Source organism: Capra hircus, chromosome 15 (genome assembly GCF_001704415.2).
Source record: "Capra hircus breed San Clemente chromosome 15, ASM170441v1, whole genome shotgun sequence".
Classification (NCBI taxonomy): domain Eukaryota; kingdom Metazoa; phylum Chordata; class Mammalia; order Artiodactyla; family Bovidae; genus Capra; species Capra hircus.
Genome location: NC_030822.1, coordinates 81,103,813 through 81,123,527, shown reverse-complemented (window position 1 = coordinate 81,123,527; position 19,715 = coordinate 81,103,813). Strand labels below are relative to the sequence as shown.

General features: G+C 37.4%; 1 protein-coding gene across 6 annotated transcripts in view; it reads right to left on the bottom strand.

Annotated features, from left to right (window-relative positions):
- MRE11A (MRE11 homolog A, double strand break repair nuclease) overlaps positions 8,895-19,715 on the bottom strand; it is a 78,447-nt gene continuing 67,626 nt past the window's right edge. For 3 of the 6 annotated variants that reach the window (XM_018059906.1, XM_018059905.1, XM_018059910.1), the window contains 3 exons: positions 17,180-17,230; positions 14,889-14,967; positions 8,895-12,804 (listed from right to left, as the gene is read on the bottom strand). In XM_018059906.1, coding sequence (XP_017915395.1) covers positions 12,751-12,804; positions 14,889-14,967; positions 17,180-17,230 — 184 coding nt within the window. In that variant the 3' untranslated portion in view covers positions 8,895-12,750. Of the gene's footprint in view, positions 12,805-12,826; positions 13,002-14,888; positions 14,968-17,179; positions 17,231-19,715 lie in introns of those variants that run through there. The other 3 variants (XM_018059908.1, XM_013969384.2, XM_018059909.1) reach the window with 3 other exon arrangements.

Here is a 19,715-nt window from a genome sequence, read left to right as displayed (position 1 = left end):
GGGCTTATTAGCTATTTGCATTTCCTATCTATCACTTTAAAATTCATGTCCTCTGGCCATTGAACAAGGGAATTTGTTAGCTTTTACCAAGTCTTTAAAATGTAACTATACTTTATATTCAAAAAGTTCACATCTAAGAATTTATCTTAAAGAAACAAAGCAACTATATTCACAAATACATATATATTTATTATATTAATTATATACTTCCAATTTTTTTATAATCAGAAAAAATAATGTGATTTGGGGAGAAAACCAAAAAATAGAAAAATTTCCACAGGAAATTATTAAATAATTTTAGTTGCTGGACACATTAGACCTAGCTGAATTAATCCTGAGAATCCCAGTGATCACCCGTTCTATTATCTATTATCTAGTCTATTATCTATTATAGATTTTATCTGGACCAACTGGACACCATTTACTTTTCAATTTTCACAAGAACTTGGTCAATGAGTCACCCATATTTACTGCTTATTGTTTAATATGAATCCTTGCAACCATTTGAAAAGTCTCCAAGGGAAAGCTCTCCTCTGGGTGTTTACTCTGTTTGGGCCAGTCATCAACATGAGATCCAGCTCAGTCTCCTTTGCACTTTGCCCTTTTTTACATAATCTCTGTTCAAAGATGCACCAGGATTTGAGACTACTGTTTTAGGTTGTTAAGTCAGGACATGCCTGTTTCATGAGAGGCAGTGTGGTCATGCAGAAAGAACAAGATATGGATTCAGATTTAAATCTCAGCTCTACATTTATTAGCTGTGTGATCTTGCTGTTCAGTTGCTACATCATGCCTGATTCCATGTGTGACACCCATGGATTGCAGCACTCCAGTCTTCCCTGTCCATCACCATCTTCCAGAGTTTGCTCAAACTCATGTGCATTGACTCGATGATGCCTTCCTGCTGTCCCTTTCTCCTGCTGCCATTTCCCAGCATCAGGATCTTTTCCAATGAGTCAGATCTTCACATCAGGTGGCCAAAGTATTGGAGGTTCAGCTTCAGCATCAGTCCTTTCAAGGAATATTCAGGACTGATTTCCTTTAGGATTGACAGGTTTGATCTCCTTGCTGTCCAAGGGACTCTCAAGAGTCTTCTCCAACACTACAGTTCAAAAACATCAATTCTTCGTTGCTCAGTTTTCCTTATACTCTCTCACATCCATACATGACTACTGGAAAAATCATAGCCTTGACTATTCAGACCTCTGAAAGTGATGTCTCTGCTTTTTAATATGCTGTTTAGGTTTTTCATAGCTTTTCTTCCAAGGAGTAAGTGTCTTTTAATTTCATGGCTGCAGTCAATGTCTGCAGTGATTTTGGAGCTCAAGAAAATAAAATCACTGTCACTGTTTCCGTTGTTATTTGCCATTGAAATGACGGGACTGGGTGTCATTATCTTAGTTTTTGAATGCTGAATTTTGTCAGCTTTTTCACTCTCCTCTTTCAACTTTATCAGAACTCTTTAGTTCCTCTTGGCTTTTTGCATTACGGTGGTATCATCTGCATATCTGAGATTGTTTATATTTCTCCTGGCAATCTTGATTCTAGCTTGTTTGATTCATCCATCCCAGTACTTCACATGATGTACTCTGCATATACATTAAATAAGCAGGGTGACAATATACAGCCTTGATGTACTCCTTTCCTGATTTTGAGCCAGTCTGTTGTTCCATGTCCAGTTCTAACTGTTGCTTCTTGACCTGGATCCAGGTAAGGTGGTCTGGTATTTTCAACTCTTTAAGGATTTTCCAGTTTGTTATGATCTTATGCTTTTTAAAAAGGTTAATAATGCCTACTTTTTAGTGTTATGAGAATAATGAGGGCGCATATACACACCTGGAAGCCTTGTGGCTCAAACGATACAGTTTGCCTGTAGTTCAGGAGACTGGGGTTTGATCCCTGGGTTGGGAAGATCCCCTGGAGAAAGGAATGGCTACCTACTCAAGTATTCTTGCCTGGAGAATTCCATGGACAGAGAAGCCTGGGAGGTTACAGTCCATGGGGTTAAAGAGTTGGACACAACTGAGCAACTAACACTTTCATACACAGTTGGGCCTGGAAGGGAAGCACAACTCAGTGAACATCACTCTCCTTCATCGTCCACCTCTCCTCATTCCCTGGTGCAAGCACTGGGGAGAAGGGACTCCTGCAGAATACAAGGGGATGTCATGTAGAGAGTGGACATGAAGACGGAAGGAAACCAGTGGCTGGAAAGACAGAGGGGGGTTGATAGTGAGGGTCAGAACTGCCAGAAAGCCTGGACTGGCTGTTTTGTAAATGTACGAAGGGTCTTGGGAGAGGAGGGTAATCCACCTGGCTTACACAGATTGGCAGAAAGGAAGGTGGGTGAGGTAGGGGCATGGGAATCATTACTACTCTCTCCTGACAGGCTAGGTCACCAATGGGCAAAGGAACAGTAGGCCAGGTAAACAAGGTTGGTAACATTTCAGGTAAGAAACAGAAACATAACAGCAAGAATAGGATATTTTCTTAATGTCACAAACATTAGCTAGCTCTTAGCAGCCCTGGGATTTCTTTGGAGGTAATGATGCTGAAGCTGAAACTCCAGTACTTTGGCCACCTCATGAGAAGACTTGACTCATTGGAAAAGACTCTGATGCTGAAAGGGATTGGGGGCAGGAGGAAAAGGGGACTACAGAGGATGAGATGGCTGGATGGCATCACTGACTCGATGGACGTGAGTCTGAGTGAACTCTGGGAGATGGTGATGGACAGGGAGGCCTGGCGTGCTGTGATTCATGGGGTTGCAAAGAGTCGGACACGACTGAGTGACTGAACTGAACTGAACTGAACTGAACTGAACAACCCAAATTGGTTTCTTTGACTATCAAAGGAAATGTCAAGTCTGGGAATAAGATTAAGGTTTGAATTAAATCAACTACAGGGACTTCCCTGGTGGCCCAATGGCTTAGACTCTGCACTCCCAATGCAGGGGGCCCGGGTTCAATCCCTGGTCAGGAAACTAGATCCCACATGCTGCAACTAAGACCCAGAGCAACCAAAAAAATAAATAAACATAAATATATAAATATAAAAAGAAGAAAAAAAATATATCAACTACAATTAATAACAGTTAAGAATTATAACCAACCATATAGCACAGGGAACTATATTCAATGTCCTAAGATAAACCATAATGGAAAAGAATAAAGAATGTATATGTGTGTATATATATATATATACACATGCACATATATATATACACACATATATATATTCAAATATATATACATATACATAAAATATATATTAGAATATACACATATACATATTAGAATATAATTCTTATATATATAAGAATGTGTATACATATATATAACTTAATCACTTTACTGTACAGGAGAAGTTAACATTGTAAATCAACTATATTTCAATTTTTGCCAAAAACTTATATTAACTCATGAGCAGTATATATGACTATAAAATTTACTTGAAAATTTATGGAGCCAAGAATTACCAAGATACTTTTGGGGAAATAACAAAGATGGAAGGCATGTTCTAGTAGATGAAAAGCTCATTATAAAGGTATGGTAATGAATTTGAAACAGAGTAATGGAACCGAATAAAAAGGTCAGAAATAAATCCACATATGTATATGTGGTCTGTTAATTAATGACTAAGACAGCTCTGCACTGCAGGGAAAAATGACAAGTGATTTCAACAAATGTTGTTGGGGCAAGGGCATCTCCATGTGGAGCAGAATGAAATGATTCCTATCTCAGACCACACATAAAAATAAATGCCCAGCTGGACTGTAGAGTTACATGTAAAAGACAAATTAGATAAGCTTTTGGTAGATAACACAGAAGAACCTCCAGATCCTAAGATCTTAGGATAGAGAAACAGGACACGAAACATTAATCACCGATAAACTGAACTTTGTTGAAATGAAGAACTTCTGTTCAACAAAACATCATTTACAGAATGAAAGGGTAACCCATTGGAGAGAATTTTCAATACATATACACAATAAAGAAATTATTTAAAACATACATCTCAGAAATCAGTTTTTAAAAAAAAACCAGACTACTCACTCAAAAATGGGCAAAATATTTGAATACACATATTACAAAAGACATCAAAATTGTGAAAAACAATATGCATATGTTTTTTAACATCATTAGTTATCAGACAAATGAAAATAAACACAGAAGACAGTACTGCATATCCATCAGAATGACTAAAATGAGAAAGGGTGAAAATACCAAATATTTTATAAGGACATGGACCATGCTATGTGGCTGGTGGGAGTGGGAACTGCTATAAGCAATGAAAAAGTAGGGACATGCTGCAACATGGTTGTAGTTCAGATATTACATTGTAAAAAAAAAAGTTATACACAAAAAAAGGTACACACTGTATGAGTCCATTTGAATGAAGTTATCATTTGCTAAATTTATAAAATTTGGAGAAAAAGCTAAAATTTTATGTTCCGTGTCTGCACTTTGCCAGTTTTTTGATATATTTACACTGGAGGCCAGTGCACTTAGATAAGACAAAAAACATTAAAGGCATAAGAATTAAAAGAAACTGGAGCCGATTATACAGAGTGAAGTAAGCCAGAAAGAAAAACACCAATACAGTATACTAACACATATATATGGAATTTAGAAAGATGGCAATGACGATCCTGTATGCAAGACAGCAAAAGACACAGACGTGTATAACGGACTTTTGGACTCAGAGGGAGAGGGAGGGGGTGGGATGATTTGGGAGAATGGCATTCTAACATGTATACTATCATGTAAGAATCGAATTGCCAGTCTATGTCTGACGCAGGATATAGCATGCTTGGAGCTGGTGCATGGGGATGACCCAGAGAGATGTTATGAGGAGGGAGGTGGGAGGGGGGTTCATGTATGGGAATGCATGTAAGAATTAAAGATTTTAAAATTAAAAAAAAAAATTAAAAGATGTAAAAATATCTTCATTGATAGATCACATAAAATTACACCTGGAAAAGCCAATGTATCAAAGATAAAACAAATTTAAGTGATAGGATTCATCAAGTTAGCAGGATATAAAATTATTATACAAAAACAAAGATTTCATATATAAAAATAATACCCAGTTATAAGATATAATGGAGGAGAAAAATGATAATCACAATAGCAGCATGACAAGATGAAATAATACTGATGATTAAATTTTTAGTGTTCAAAACCTCTATGAAGAACATTTTAAACATTTTTAAGATGCATAAAATAAACTTGAATAAATGTTAAATATTCTTTGTTCTTAGATACGATATCCTTAAAAGAACAGTTCTTCTTAATTTATAAATTAGGAAGGTCAGTTCTTCCTAATTTATAAATTTATAAATTTAATGAAATCCTAAAAAAACCCCACCAAAACAGTTTTTGTTGCTGTTGAAGCTAAAAAAGTGATACTTGTTAATTTGGAAAAACAAACACAAAAGAATACCTAGGAAAACATTGAAAATGAAAAGCTATGAGGGGTAATGAGCCCTATTGCAATCAGCTCAGTTCAGTTTGGTCACTCAGTTGTGTCTGACTCTCTGCAATCCCATGGACTGCAGCATGCCAGGCCTCCCTGTCCATCAGCAACTCCGGGAGCCTGCTCAAACTTGTGTCCATTGAGTCAGTGATGCCATCCAACCATTTCATCCTCTGTCATCCCCTTCTCCTCCTGCCCTCAATCTTTCCCAGCATCAGGGTCTTTTCCAATGAGTCAGCTCTTCACATGAGATGGCCGAAGAATTGGAGTTTCAGCTTCAACATCAGTCTTTCCAATGAACACCAAGGACTGATCTCCTTTAGGATGGACTGGTTGGATCTCCTTGCAGTCCAAGGAACTTTCAAGAGTCTTCTTCAACACCACAGGTCAAAAACATCAATTCTTCGGCACTCAGCTTTCTTCACAGTCCAACTCTCACATCCATACACGACTACTGGAAAAACCATAGCTTTGACTATATGGACCTTTGTGGGAAAAGCAACGTCTCTATTTTTTAATATGCTGTCTGGGTAGGTCATAGTTTTTCTTCCAAGAAGCAAGCATCTTTTAATTTCACGGCTGCGGTCATTTTGGAGCCCAAGAAAACAAGTCTGTCACTGTTTCCACTGTTTCCCAATCTATTGCCATGAAGTGATGGGACTGGATGTCATGATCTTAGTTTTTTGAATACTGAGTTTTAAGCCAGGTTTTCACTCTCCTCTTTCACGTTAATCAAGACTCTTTAGTTTCTCTTCACTTTCTGCCATGTTAGTGTCATCTGCATATTTGAGGTTATTGATATTTCTCCCAGCAATCTTGATTCCAGCTTGTTCTCCATCCAGTCCAGCATTTCATGTGATGTACTCCGCATATAAGTTAAATAAGCAGAGTGACAATATACAATCTTGATGTACTCCCTTCCCAATTTGGAACTAGTCTGTTGTTCCATGTTTGGTTCTAACTCTTGCTTCTTGACCTGCATACAGATTTCTCAGTAGGCAGGTAAGGTGGTGGTCTCGTATTCCCATCTCTTGAAGAATTTTCCACGCTTTGTTGTGATCTACACAGTCAAAGGCTTTGGCATAATCAATAAAGCAAAAGTAAATGTTTTCCTGGAATTCTCTTGCTTTTTCAATGATCCACAGATGTTGGCAATTTGATCTCTGATTCCTCTGCCTTTTCTAAATCCAGCTTGAATATCAGGAAGTTTGCAGTTCACATACTGTTAAAGCCTGGCTTGGAGAATTTTGAGCATTACTTTGCTAGCATGTGAGATGAATGCAATTGTGCGGTAGTTTGAATAGTCTGGCATTGCCTTTCTTTGGGATTGGAATGAAAACTGACCTTTTCCAGTCCTGTGGCCACTGCTGTTTTCCAAATTTGTTGGCATATTGAGTGTAGCACTTTAACAGCATCATCTTTTAGGATTTGAAATAGCTCAGCTGGAATTTCATCACCTCCACTAGCTTTGTTTATAGTGATGCTTCCTAAGGCTCACTTAACTCCTCACTCCAGGATGTCTGGCTCTAGGTGAGTGATCGATCACACCATCTGGTCATCTTTCTTGTATAGTTCTATTCTTGCCACCTCTTCTTAACATTTTCTGCTTCTATTAGTCCATATGATTTCTGTCCAATTTACTGTGCCCATCTTTGCATGAAATGTTCCTTTGGTATCTCTAGTTTTCTTGAAGAGATCTCTAGTCTTTAATACTACACATTAAAACATACTATACAGCCTTCATTTTTAAACTTTGTGCTATTGGTGCATGAAGAGCACCAATAGAATGGAACAAAGTTGAGAAATAGACAACACAACATATGGAAACCTAGCACATCAACAGGGCAAAGAGGCGGCTTTAATAAATGATGGACAGACAGCTGGATAGTCATTTGTAAAAGAGAAAATTAAATCTATCCTTCACAACTTTACACAAGAGTAAACTCTAAGCGCATCAGAGATCTAAATGTGGACAAATGAAACTATAAGAGCACAAAAAGAAAGTAATGCATTATAGACAAAGGGCGAATATCCTTAACATAAAAGTATTTTTATTAATTGGTGGGGGTGGAAGAACTAAAGATCTTAGGAAAAGGGGTTAAATACATGAACAAGCAATATACCAAAAATGGCCCTGAAATATATATTTACAGTTCAATCTCATTCATAACAGAAATACAAACTAAAACTACATGGAGATGCTCATCCACTAGATTGCCAAAAAATCAAAAGCTTGACAATAAATTCTAATGGTGAGGCTATGGAGAAATAGGCTGTCTCACATATCTTCGGCAGAAATACAAAACAGAGTAACCTCTATGGAGGGAATTTGGCGGTATTTAGCAAAACTACACAAACATTTACTGTTTTACCCAGCAATTCCACCTTCCAGGAATTTACTCTGAAAATACACATCCATAAATACTGCAGAAATGTTTATATAATTGTAAATACTGGAGCTACTTAAATATCCAAATACAGGAAAATGATAGAATAAACCATTGTATTTAAACTCAAGGGAGTACTATGCAGCTATGAAAAACAGAAAAATCTATATAAATTGTTTGGTGTAGTTTTCAGGATACACTGTCTGGTGGGGGGTAGGGAGAGAGTATATATAGCATACGACTTTTTGCATAAGAAAAATGGAGAAATTAAAATACACAAATTCATTTTTAGCAAAAAGAAATACAGAAAAGATAAACAAGAATGAAATTGTTTACTTACAATAGAGCAGAGAGAGGGATATGGGAGGGAAGAGAATAAGATTTAAAGGCACAAGAATATACACTGAAGTATTACGGGGTAAAGAAGCATTTCCCCTTGCAACCTACTCTCCAAAGACTGAAAAAAAATTACACATAAGTGTACATGTTCATGTTTGTACATGAATATATATACGGATGGGCTTCCCTGGTGGCTCAAAGGTTAAAACCTCTGCCTGCAATGCGGGAGACCTGGGTTTGATCCCTGGGTCGGGAAGATCCCCTGGAGAAGGAAATGGCATGGAACATACACACACAGAGAACAGTTTTTTTAATGATGAAAAGTTAAAAATTGGTGAATCTGAGTAAAAGGTAAAAAGTTCTCTATTATCCCTGCACATTTTCCAAATTTGATATTATTTCAAAATTAAAAGTTTGAAAAATGTAATCTGGTTTCAAAGCACTACTGAAAAGCTCAGAAATCAAGACTGGGATGATCAGCTGCTATGTGCTTTCATGTATGTCTATGACAGATGGTTAGATGTCATTTCACAAGTCCTATTTCTAGACTATCAAGACCTACAGACAAAACAAAACACCATCAGATATGCAATTGCGCCTCTCATTCAACTAGGCAATGCCTTTTCACCTCTAGCAACACTTTCTCCAAGTCCAGAGACATCCCACAATCAGTTCAAATGCAATCATAGGTAGACTGAAGTTAGTTTTATTAGCTTACAGCTGAGAAAAAACTGATTTTAAACATAACAAATCAACTATTATGCACAATCACTGGTCAAGAGCCCTTTGAATCTTGCTTTACCACTTACAACATCAAGGCACACAGATTAAATATTCTTTTATTTGACCCAAATTATTAGAGTGATAACATTTAAATTACACATTGGAAAGCACTGCAATTATCTCTCAAAAAAACAGACAATGGTGGCTTAATTAAAAGAGCTTGATAAAACAAGATACGGAAAACTCAAGATGTCAAAATAAGTAAAAGGTGAACATATACCTCGACACACAGACTGAAATATTTGACTACACAATTTGATTCAACCATTTTTGTTAGTAATCATCTCAAAAGCAATTAGAGAAATACGTACCTAAACTGTTGAGAGGTTGTCTGGGGAGATTATGGGGAAATACATGTTTTGATAAAGATTTCAATGTCTGAATTTTGAAGAATATGCACTGCATTTATGATTTAAATATCTAAAATCAGATTTAGCTACCAGTCACAGAACAGATATACAAATGTGCTTGGCAAAGGAAAGCTATATGAACTGACTTCATAGAGACCGATCTATACTGCTAATATTTTGAGACCTAGTTATTAAACATTAAGTTCAGAAATATTAAAAGGGAATAAGATAAGCAAATGATGAAATGTAGACATTTTTCATTCAAGAATATGGAAGCTCTTTGGACTCAAGAAAACCAAATCTTTATTCTATAATGAGCTTAAAAAAAAAAAAAAGAATTAGCTTTAAAAAGCCATAAAACACTGTGAGAAATGTATAAGGAATACAAAAAAGGACAACAGATTACACTGGGTGAAAGTTATTTTTAAATATAGTATATTTCAAGAGAAAAATTTTACAATGGGAAACTTTTTAATTCCATTTTTCTAATAAAGACTTTTCTCTTTATTAAAACATAAAACATTTTCTTCTTGAACCTTTATATGTAAAAGTTATCAAACTGACAATTTCCTTAGTAACACAGGTGAAATATGCCAAGCAATTTACATATAAAATTAGAAAGCTAATTTTGGTTTTAACTGCATAGGTTAAGTATTATTATTGCATAGGTTCCAAAATTACTGCAAAACTACACTGAGTAAATTTTAAATTTGGAAGCACCACCTTGTGGACAAAGAACGAACTTCTCAATGGCAGGAGTCAAGATGGGGTTTCCCAGAGAGGAAACCAGTGCTCCTGAGGCACTGGTGAAATTCTATTTTCTGACCTGTACAGAGTGCCATGAGGCTCACTTTATCATTATTTTTTAAACTATATGACTTCTGTTACTGTATTTCATAATTTTAAACATTTATGGAAACCATATCCAATATGTACCCGAATTGAAAGTCTGAATGCCTGAATTTCCTAAGTACCACTTTTATTTCCTAGAATTATAAATGTACTATTATATTTTTGATACAGCACGCCAGAAAAAGATATTTTTTGGTAAATGATGAAAGAAGTTTTCCCCTCAGAATGTTTTCACTGAGGCTTTCTCTCAGCCTCTGAGGAAACTGCAGGGGTTCTGCAGTCATCACCTGCACACATCTATCTCAACTCGAAAAATCATTCAAAAAGCCCTAGATTTTACTGCATCAATATACAATATAAAGGATATGTGGCATATTTAACTATGCAGCAATATTCATCAAAAATGTCTTTCTTTCCTACTTTAATTACTATAGCTGCTGCAGCTGCAGCTAAGTCGCTTCAGTCGTGTCCGACTCTGTGTGACCCCATGGACAGCAGCCCACCAGGCTCTTCTGTCCACAGGGTTCTTCAAGCAAGAATACTGGAGTGGGGTGCCACTTCCTTCTCCATACTTACTATAGGGTTGGCCCCAAAGTTCATTTGGGTTTTTTGTAACATTTCATGGAAAAACCCCAACAAACTTTAGGGCCAACCAATATATTTCCAGGAAGTGACATGCTATTCACAAAATGACCTGAATTAGCTGGGGAGAATTCACCTTCTCTCACTGCCAGAGGTACTTTTCACAGGAGCTAAATGCATCCCATTTAGTACCTCTTTCATACCATAGAGCAGTTTGCAGAAAGGAAGTCCTTACTCTTTTTCTCAGGAATCTGTCAGGTTGCATTAGTGACCATGTCCCTTACAATGGCTCCCATCTGAACACATCCGACTGGCAGGTGAGAAGAGTCATTGGCTGAGTTCCTAGAGACTGCCTCCCAAACCAGCTTCCATCCCACCGTGGAAAGCATCTCATCTTTGCTTCATTCAAATACTGCGAATATTAAAGATAGGAGTAGATGTGCTGGAGAATATTTCACAGGACAAGGCCTTCTGCTGAGGCCTTGATGCTACCTACTAAAATAATCCTATACTCAAATGAAGTACAGAAAATATTTTTAAGGAAACCAGGGCTACATTGCAATTCTTGACTAGGGCCCTTTCAAAGGGCTATGATATAGAGGCCAGCCACTAAGCTAATGCTGTCTTTTGGAGTTTGACACATTCTAGGTTTGAATATACCAAAGATCAGGACTATTGCTCCATCTAGTGTTTGTTTCTACCTATGAAGAAATGTCAGGCTATTGTACCACCAAGATCTGTAACTTCCTTCAGGAGTTCTGAATAAATAGCTGCATTGTAAGATGAAAAGAACACTCTCACGGGGTCTTTTAACAGTCTTAAAATGGAAAATGGGATTACTGAACTTAAATCTGAAGAGGTCAAATTCTTCGGTGCCCCTAAGAAGGAGCAAGAGCCATTTTCTCCTTTCTTACCTACAAGTAAGAAAAAAGTAACAGAAGCTGCTTCTCTAAGATTTTGGAATTGCCCATGCCCAATGTTACGATAAAATATTAATAGTGAAGAATCTTGGCACTGATATTCCACAGAAGTGATACTGCATTGTTAATCTAATATAACCATTAGGGTCAATTGGCCAGTCTATCTTAAAAAAAAAAAAAAAAAGATTCAATATTTCTAAGAAAATATGGTTAAACTATTTTAACCCTTTTCTCTTAGATAAGGAAGAGAGAGAAACTTTAATAATGGAAAATAATGCAGGAAATTACTACCATTCAACGGAAGCACAATATTTTAGAATCTTTGCTACAACTAGAATAAGAAATGATAATTCTGGCAGACTTTATTTTTTTACATCAACTTTTATCGAGTTGTTCAAAGTACAGGCTATATGTAATCGTTCAAAGTCTCTGGCTGATACCTTCAGAAGCATTAGAAAAAGAACATATATTGAAAAAGAACACATATTGAGTAACAAACAGTGAGCTTAGGCACTGTTTCATATAAACTGTTTTACGTGCAGGAAATCCAGGATGTCTAGAAATTACTAAAATTATAAAAAGGGGTAAAGCTCTTTTCCTCAACTCTGGCTAAATGTCATCACCTTAAAATACTGACACAGTGTTTGATTATAAAGCAGAAATGTACAATGGTAGATTTATTTTAGTCCTTATTCAAGAATGATATTTACACAAAGCTCTCACTCAGTATAAAGAAACTATTGTATGTCAGATAACCTTCTAAGTTTTATAGAGCATTTATAATACAGGTAACATTAACACCAGATTAAAAAATAAGGAGAACCAACGCTACTCTATATGCCCTTGATATGGGAAGTTTCTCAGACAGTGGGGTCATGGTCAGGAAATGATATTAAAAAACATAAATTTTTATACATTAGTTTCTCCATCTCTGTGTAAGCAGAGATTAAATTCTTCAGTTAACAGCAATACTCAAAAAATCTTCAACTGATAAACTCTTAGTCTGAAATGTTTCCGTTTTTCCCGAATCTTAAAAACTTCCAACAGCCATTAAATATATTATCTTCTGTTTCTTCTTAAACAACTAAGGTTCATAAAAGGATCGTCATCATCCTAAAACGACATCCAAATGTAAAATTAGTGACTGTTCCATGCTTCACTGAGATAAAACAGAAATGCTTACGGGCAAACAATGCCAGTAAAAGCCATCTTCTCCTTTCACACTGGGTAGGCTTTCGTGTTTCTATTTCCTTCATAAATACAAATTGTCAGGTTTTTTTCTCTTTCTCTCTTCCTTAGTAGCCTTTTCACTGTTAAAACAAATAAGCTCAACTGAATTTTTAGCAAGAATTAAAAATAAAATTTATCCTGTTCTATATGAGTGTGTATATATACACCCATAATATATCTCAATATATTTTCTCAGTTATTCATCCTACAAAAAGCAAATAAGGTACAGGAAAGCCAAAAAATAAATATTATTCAAGTCATTTCTATTAGGTTTTTAAACAGGTGTTTTTTTTCAATTTACATTTTATAACTGGTATATCTGATGTTCCAGAAACTGAAAGCCAAAAAATTAATGAAGCCACATGATCCAATTTAGAAATAACTGTAATTTTTATTCCCACTACCCATATAATGCCAGAAACAGATCCACTACTCTCAGAATGATGCAAGAAACAATCTAGCAAGCAATCTTTCAAATATTTTTTGGAAAAAGTAGACGGGCTATTTCAGTTTCAATGAGTTCCTATGCTCCTAGGTTGTTTATTACATGTACAGTATAAATAGGCAAGAATATCAGATGTTTGCTAAGAATTTAGAGAGAATGAAAAGTAACAAACCTAAAATAAGCCCCAAACACAGGATCTAATGCAGATAACATAAATCAATGATTATATATTTTATAACTATATATTCAAAAGAGAAAGCCAAACTGTACAGTTTTGGTTTATGTTTCTTTTAAGATATTACTAAAAAGGAATAACTCTTTGGTGTTAGGCTCTGTTGGCAATGTTAACACATTCAAATGTTCACCAAGTTAGCTATCTCTAGTGATATACGGATGTCTTGAGAAATACAAATTTGCTCTCACTTGTTGATTCATTTTCTGCTACCATAAAAGGCAGAACTGATTTATAAATGAGAGTTAAATCTAAATTACAGTAGAGAATTTGCTAATAGTTCTCCTTTGCAGTTAACTTGAAGTATACAAAGTTTTTTAAGTAACATATAACCATATGTATATCTAGATGCTCTGGAATTAACAAATACATCAACAATTGCTCACTTTTCTCCTGGAGGCAACAAGTTAGTATTTAATAGACAGACTGTATGAGTTCATGTTGCCATTTTTCTCTGTAGCCCGAGTTCTGGGGAGTCTCTCCAAGCTGTTTCAAAACCACATCTGGGACACAGGGAACGTGACAGCAGCAGGTGAAGCTCAAAATCATAGGCATTATTCACATGCTACAATGGGGATAAACCTGGAGAACACTGTGCTCAGTGAAATAAACCAGGCGGAAAAAGACGAATACTGTATAATCCCACTGATCTGAAGTGTCAGAGCAGTCAAAATCATAAGGACACTAGAGTGGTTGCCAGGGGCTGAGGAGAGGGGAAATGGAAAGACATGGTTCAATGGGTATAGATTGGTTCTGGAAGATGCACAGGTTCTGGAGGCTGTTGCACAACAATGTGAATACACTTAACACTAGTGAACTACTGATAACTGTACACTTAAAACTGGTTGAGATGGTAAGTTTTATGTTCATGTTTCTACCACAGTTGAAAACTACCACCATGCACCCTTATATAGGAAATGTGTAGAGCATATAATGAGGATTTAATAAACATCCTATTAAAAAGTAACATTAAAAACTTCTATGATATTATCACCGCTATTTCTCCAAACATAAACAACAAAAGTTAAAAAAACTATTCTGATCCTACTGTTAACTGGGCAGGAGCTGAGTGAATATTAGATGTTAAATTTCAGGCCTTTCACGTCTGAGACATTTCCACTGACAGGCCCTCAACAGAGGCCGCTCACTGATTCCACATTAACTATGGTTCCAAGGAAGGTGATCAATGAAACTATATTAAGAAATAATTTTCAGCAACTAGCTTAGCAGTTCCTATTCAGATTTTATAAACACTTAAATTATTTAAGATTTAACATAGTATTTTATTACCTCATCTGATTCAAAGTCGACCCCTTTGGCGATCTGGCTCTGGGACATGGGTTTGCTTGATGATGAAGTCCTTGAGCCTCTGAGGCAAAATAGGAGAAAAACAGAGAAGATGAACCAAAAATTCATCACAGGAGCCTTTCTTGCCAAACTTTTCATTTTAGTAGCAGCCATAAATAAAAACAGCTAGTACATTCTCTTCGAGCTACATTAGAGGCAGTAAAAGCTCAGAGATATGTGAGGAAAAGCACTCTGAGGTCAAGGTCTGAATTCCAGTTCTGCCCTTTATGAGTTACATGTTTCCAGCAAGGTACTCAGCCTCTGTGCCGCAATCTCCTCAGATATGAAATGAGGATAATAATACTTTTTTTAGGGATTAAATGTGTTAGCCATAAAAAGGAATGAAACTGGGTCATTTGTAGAGATGTGGATGGACCTAGAGAACTGTCATACAGGGTGAAGTAAGTCAGAGAAAGAAAAACAATTATCTTGCATTAATGCACACATGTGGAATATAGAAAAATGGGAGAGATGAATCTATTTGCAAAGCAAGAATGGAGACAGACGCAGAGAACAAACATACAAACACCAAGGGGGGAGGGGGAGGAGTGGGAGGAACTGAGAGACTGCGTTGATGTATATGTACTCTTTATGTTGTTGTTGCTGATTAGTCACCAAGTCGTGTCTCCCTCTCTGTGACCCCATGGAATGAAGCCCGCCAGGCTCCTCTGTCCATGGGATTCTCCAGGCAAGAATACTGGAGTGCGTTGCCGTTTCCTTCTCCAGGGGATCTTCCCAACCCAGAGATCAAACTTGCGTCTCCTGCACTGGCAGGTGGATTCCTTCCCGTTGAGCCACCAGGGAACCCATATACTATTGACACTCTCTGTAAAATAGATAACTAGTGAGAACATACTATGTAGCACAGGGAACTCCACTTACTGCAGTGACCTGAATGGGAAGAAAATCCCAAAGTGAGGGAATCTATGTATAGGTATGGCTGATTCATTCTGCTCTACAGTAGAACCTAGCACAGCAATGTAATTATACTCCAATAAAAATTAATTACAAAAATAAAAATAAAAAGCAATAGCCACTTAAAAAAAGATTAAATGTGTTAATATACCTAAACACTTTGATCAGTGCCTGACACATATGAAGCATTTCACAGATGTTTGCTTGCATTATCATAGTTCTTAGCATATATTAACATGTATCTACTACTATCCTCTACTCCTCAAAATTATGGCAACATTGAAATATTTCAATTCAACTATCAGCTATATTTCCATAAAAGGATAAAAGGATCTTGGAAAAGCCTCACTGTTTTCTGGGGTTGCCTCAGTTAATATCATTCATGTTCTGTCCAAATTGAATAGCAAACATTTATTTAGTACTTGATCCCTGCCAAGTACCAAATGATAGGCCCTGGGAAGTATCGGTAACCAAGATAATCAGGAATCTGCTTTTTTGAAGCTTAACTTGTAGTAATGGAATTCATATTCCTGTCTTTCTACTAACAAAAATTTTAAGTAATCTTAGAACAGGGGCCAGCAATCTTGGTTAGCAAGCCAAATCCAGCCTACCTGTTGCCCACAGATCTGAGCTAAGAATGGTCTTCAGCTTTTGAAATGGGTACATTTAAACGGTTGTTTAAGTACCTACATAATATCCCTAATATTGTCTCCTGGCCCACAAATCCTAAAATATTTACTGCTGCTGCTAAGTCGCTTCAGTCGTGTCTGACTTTGTGCAACCCCACAGACGGCAGCCACCAGGCTCCCCCATCCCTGGGATTCTCCAGGCAAGAACACTGGAGTGGGTTGCCATTTCCTTCTCCAGTGCATGAAAGTGAAAAGTGAAAGTGAAGTCGCTCAGTCGTGTCCAACTCTCTGCGACCCCATGGACTGCAGCCCACCAGGCTCCTCCATCCATGGGATTTCCCAGGCAACAGTACTGGAGTGGGGTGCCATTGCCTTCTCCCAAAATATTTACTACCTAATCCTTTACGAAAAAGGTGGCCGGCTCCTGTCACAAATGAAAGCAGCGTTTGTGAATTGCTAGCCAACGATTTATTACCACGCTTTGGAATGTTACTACAGCAAAAGAACTGAAGGTCTTGTCTGGACAAACTATTTGAAACAAGAGGTCTTATGTCAGAAGGAAACAGAAAAACGCACAGGTTCTCAGGCACAAAGGTAAAGGAGGATATGACGAGCAAACTCGAAGGCAACACAGCTTCAGAGACAGCAGATCAAGGAATTTATCAACTGATCCAACTGGGACACGCCTACCTCTCTGTATTTGACCTAAGCTGGAACTGGTCATCGTTGACTGGTTTCCATCTGTGACACAAAAACAGAGCATCAAGAGCATAAAGCCGAAGCCCACCATGGCAGGCAAGGCATTGTGGATGCAGGGGCTGGGGAAAGTGGAAAGTTAAGAAAGAAGCACCCACTGAGACCTGACTCTGCCTGCTGCTGTCTCCCCAGACAAATAACCAGTGGTGCCCAGACATCTACACCAGACGCTGGCTCATGTGATCATAGCAGGGGTCCTTAATTCTACACCAGAGGACCCCACAGACCGACAGATCTAGTCTATAAGAGGTATCCTATCCTTAGAAATCAGTGCTGGAAGGAAAGAATGGCTATATTGCTTTGACTGCTAGGCCAAATAAATAAATGGCTTTTGTCCTAAATGACCAAAAAAAAAAAAAAAGTTTAATTTGATGAGCTTTAAGGCAGAGAGGGTGTATTAAATTGTGTGCAGGAGCTCTAAGTCGTCTTCATTTTTGCACAGATATATTTTGGAGCCACAGGTCAGAATTCCTGTCTAGAGATGTTCGGCCAATTATGTCAGTTGTAGCACTGTCACAAGCATAAGATAACATGCTAAATTGGCCTTGGCACATAAAAGGTGCCCCTGAAATGTCAGTTCCCCTCACTGCGAGGTTTGACAGGATCCCCTCCATCTCTCCTCTTCCCCCTGGCCTGATGGGACCATGTCTTCTCTTGCTCGTGGCTTTAAGATGAGGGTGGGTACCACCAGCTCTATCAAATCTGGAAGGGTCCTCTTATTCCCAGTACAACAAGGTAGAGTTAGTCACTCAGTTGTGTCTGATTCTTTGCAACCCCATGGACTGTAGCCTCCCAAGCTCCTTTGTCCATGGACTTCTCTGGGCAAGAATACTGGAGTGGGTTGCCATTCCCTTCTCCAAGTGATCTTCCAGACACAGGAATCAAACCCAGGTCCCCCACATTGCAGGCAGATTCTTTACTGTCTGAACCACCATGGAAGCCCACAACAAAGTAGAGTTTGCTGCAATTTATCCAAGGAAAAGTGGATAGACCACCATTGCCTATTCAGCAGAAGGGAGTTTTACAGCTGAAAGTTCTTTCCTTTTTCAAGTTAACCACCAGAATATCAGTGCTTTCACTGCCTACCATTCTTCCTATCACTCTCATTCTATTTCCCTGTTCTTCCTTATAGAGGTGTTACTTTGTGCCAAGTACTGAGAAAGTTAACTTAGGCAAGTTGACAGGAAGTCCAAGGCCCCTTTAAGGAAGTGAACAGTGTATCTTTTTCATATGCTTTTGCCTTAGCCACGTAGGCCTTATAAGCCTCAAGGACATGTATTTTTTAAGCTCAAGATGTATGCTGTGGGAAAAGAGGTCTGACAAAACTTTAACAGCCTTGAGGCATTCTTTTTATCTATTCTCAACAGCCAGTTGAAAAGTATATAATGCTTTTATATAAATATTTTAGTGCTTAAATATATTTAATGCTCTGCTTAAACTAGCAAGGCAGATACTCTTCTACCCCCTTCCTGTGCCTTTTGCTAGAATACTTTTCTATCACTTTCACTTTAATAAAATCTCAGCTACACAAAGCTCTGAGTGACTGAGACTGCATCTTTGGTCCCAGAGTTAAATCTTCTCCTTTAGAGACCACAAATCCTGCACCATTCACCATAAGCTCTCAGTACTGTACTTAGCACTTCACTAACATTAACTCACTTCTAAGCCTCATAATAACCCTTGGAGATGAATATTCTTGTCTTCATTTTACAAATAAGGACACTGAGGCACAGAAGAAACTTGTACAAGGCCCATACTCAATAAGTGGTAGAGCTGAATACTTCCAATTATGACTGAAACAAATATATCAACCATGTTATTACTAAATAATTTCCACCAAACAACCTAAATCGTGTCACCCAGTCACTGTCATTAGGAACACAAATCTGCCAAGGCTGATTTCAGATTTCTTGCCAAAATGTTAGTTTATAAATTGTCTCTTGTCATTTAAATGACTCATTACATTCACAGAGGTCTGAGAGTTTAATCTATTATGTTAAGAGGCAACAGCAGAGGATGAACCTAGAGATTATTATAATAAGCAAAGTAAGTCTGAATGAGGAAGACAAATACCATATGATATCACTTATATGTGGACTCTAAACTACAACTCAAATGAACTTATCTACAAAACAAAAACAGAGTTAGAGACACAGAGAACAGACTTGTGCTAGTCAAGGGGGAGAAGGGTGGGAATGGGATAGACTGGGAATCTGGAATTAACAGATGCAAACTATTATATATAGAATGGACAAACAACATGGTCTTTCTGTATAGCACAGGAAACAGTATTCAATATCCTGGGATAAACCATAATGGGAAAGAATGTGAAAAAGAATGTATATATATGTATAACTACTCTGCTGTACAGCAGAAAATAACATAACACTGTAAACCAACTAATACTTCAATAAAATTAAATAAAAGCAGCAGCAATGGCAGAGGTGAGTTCTGGAGCAGAATGCCTGGT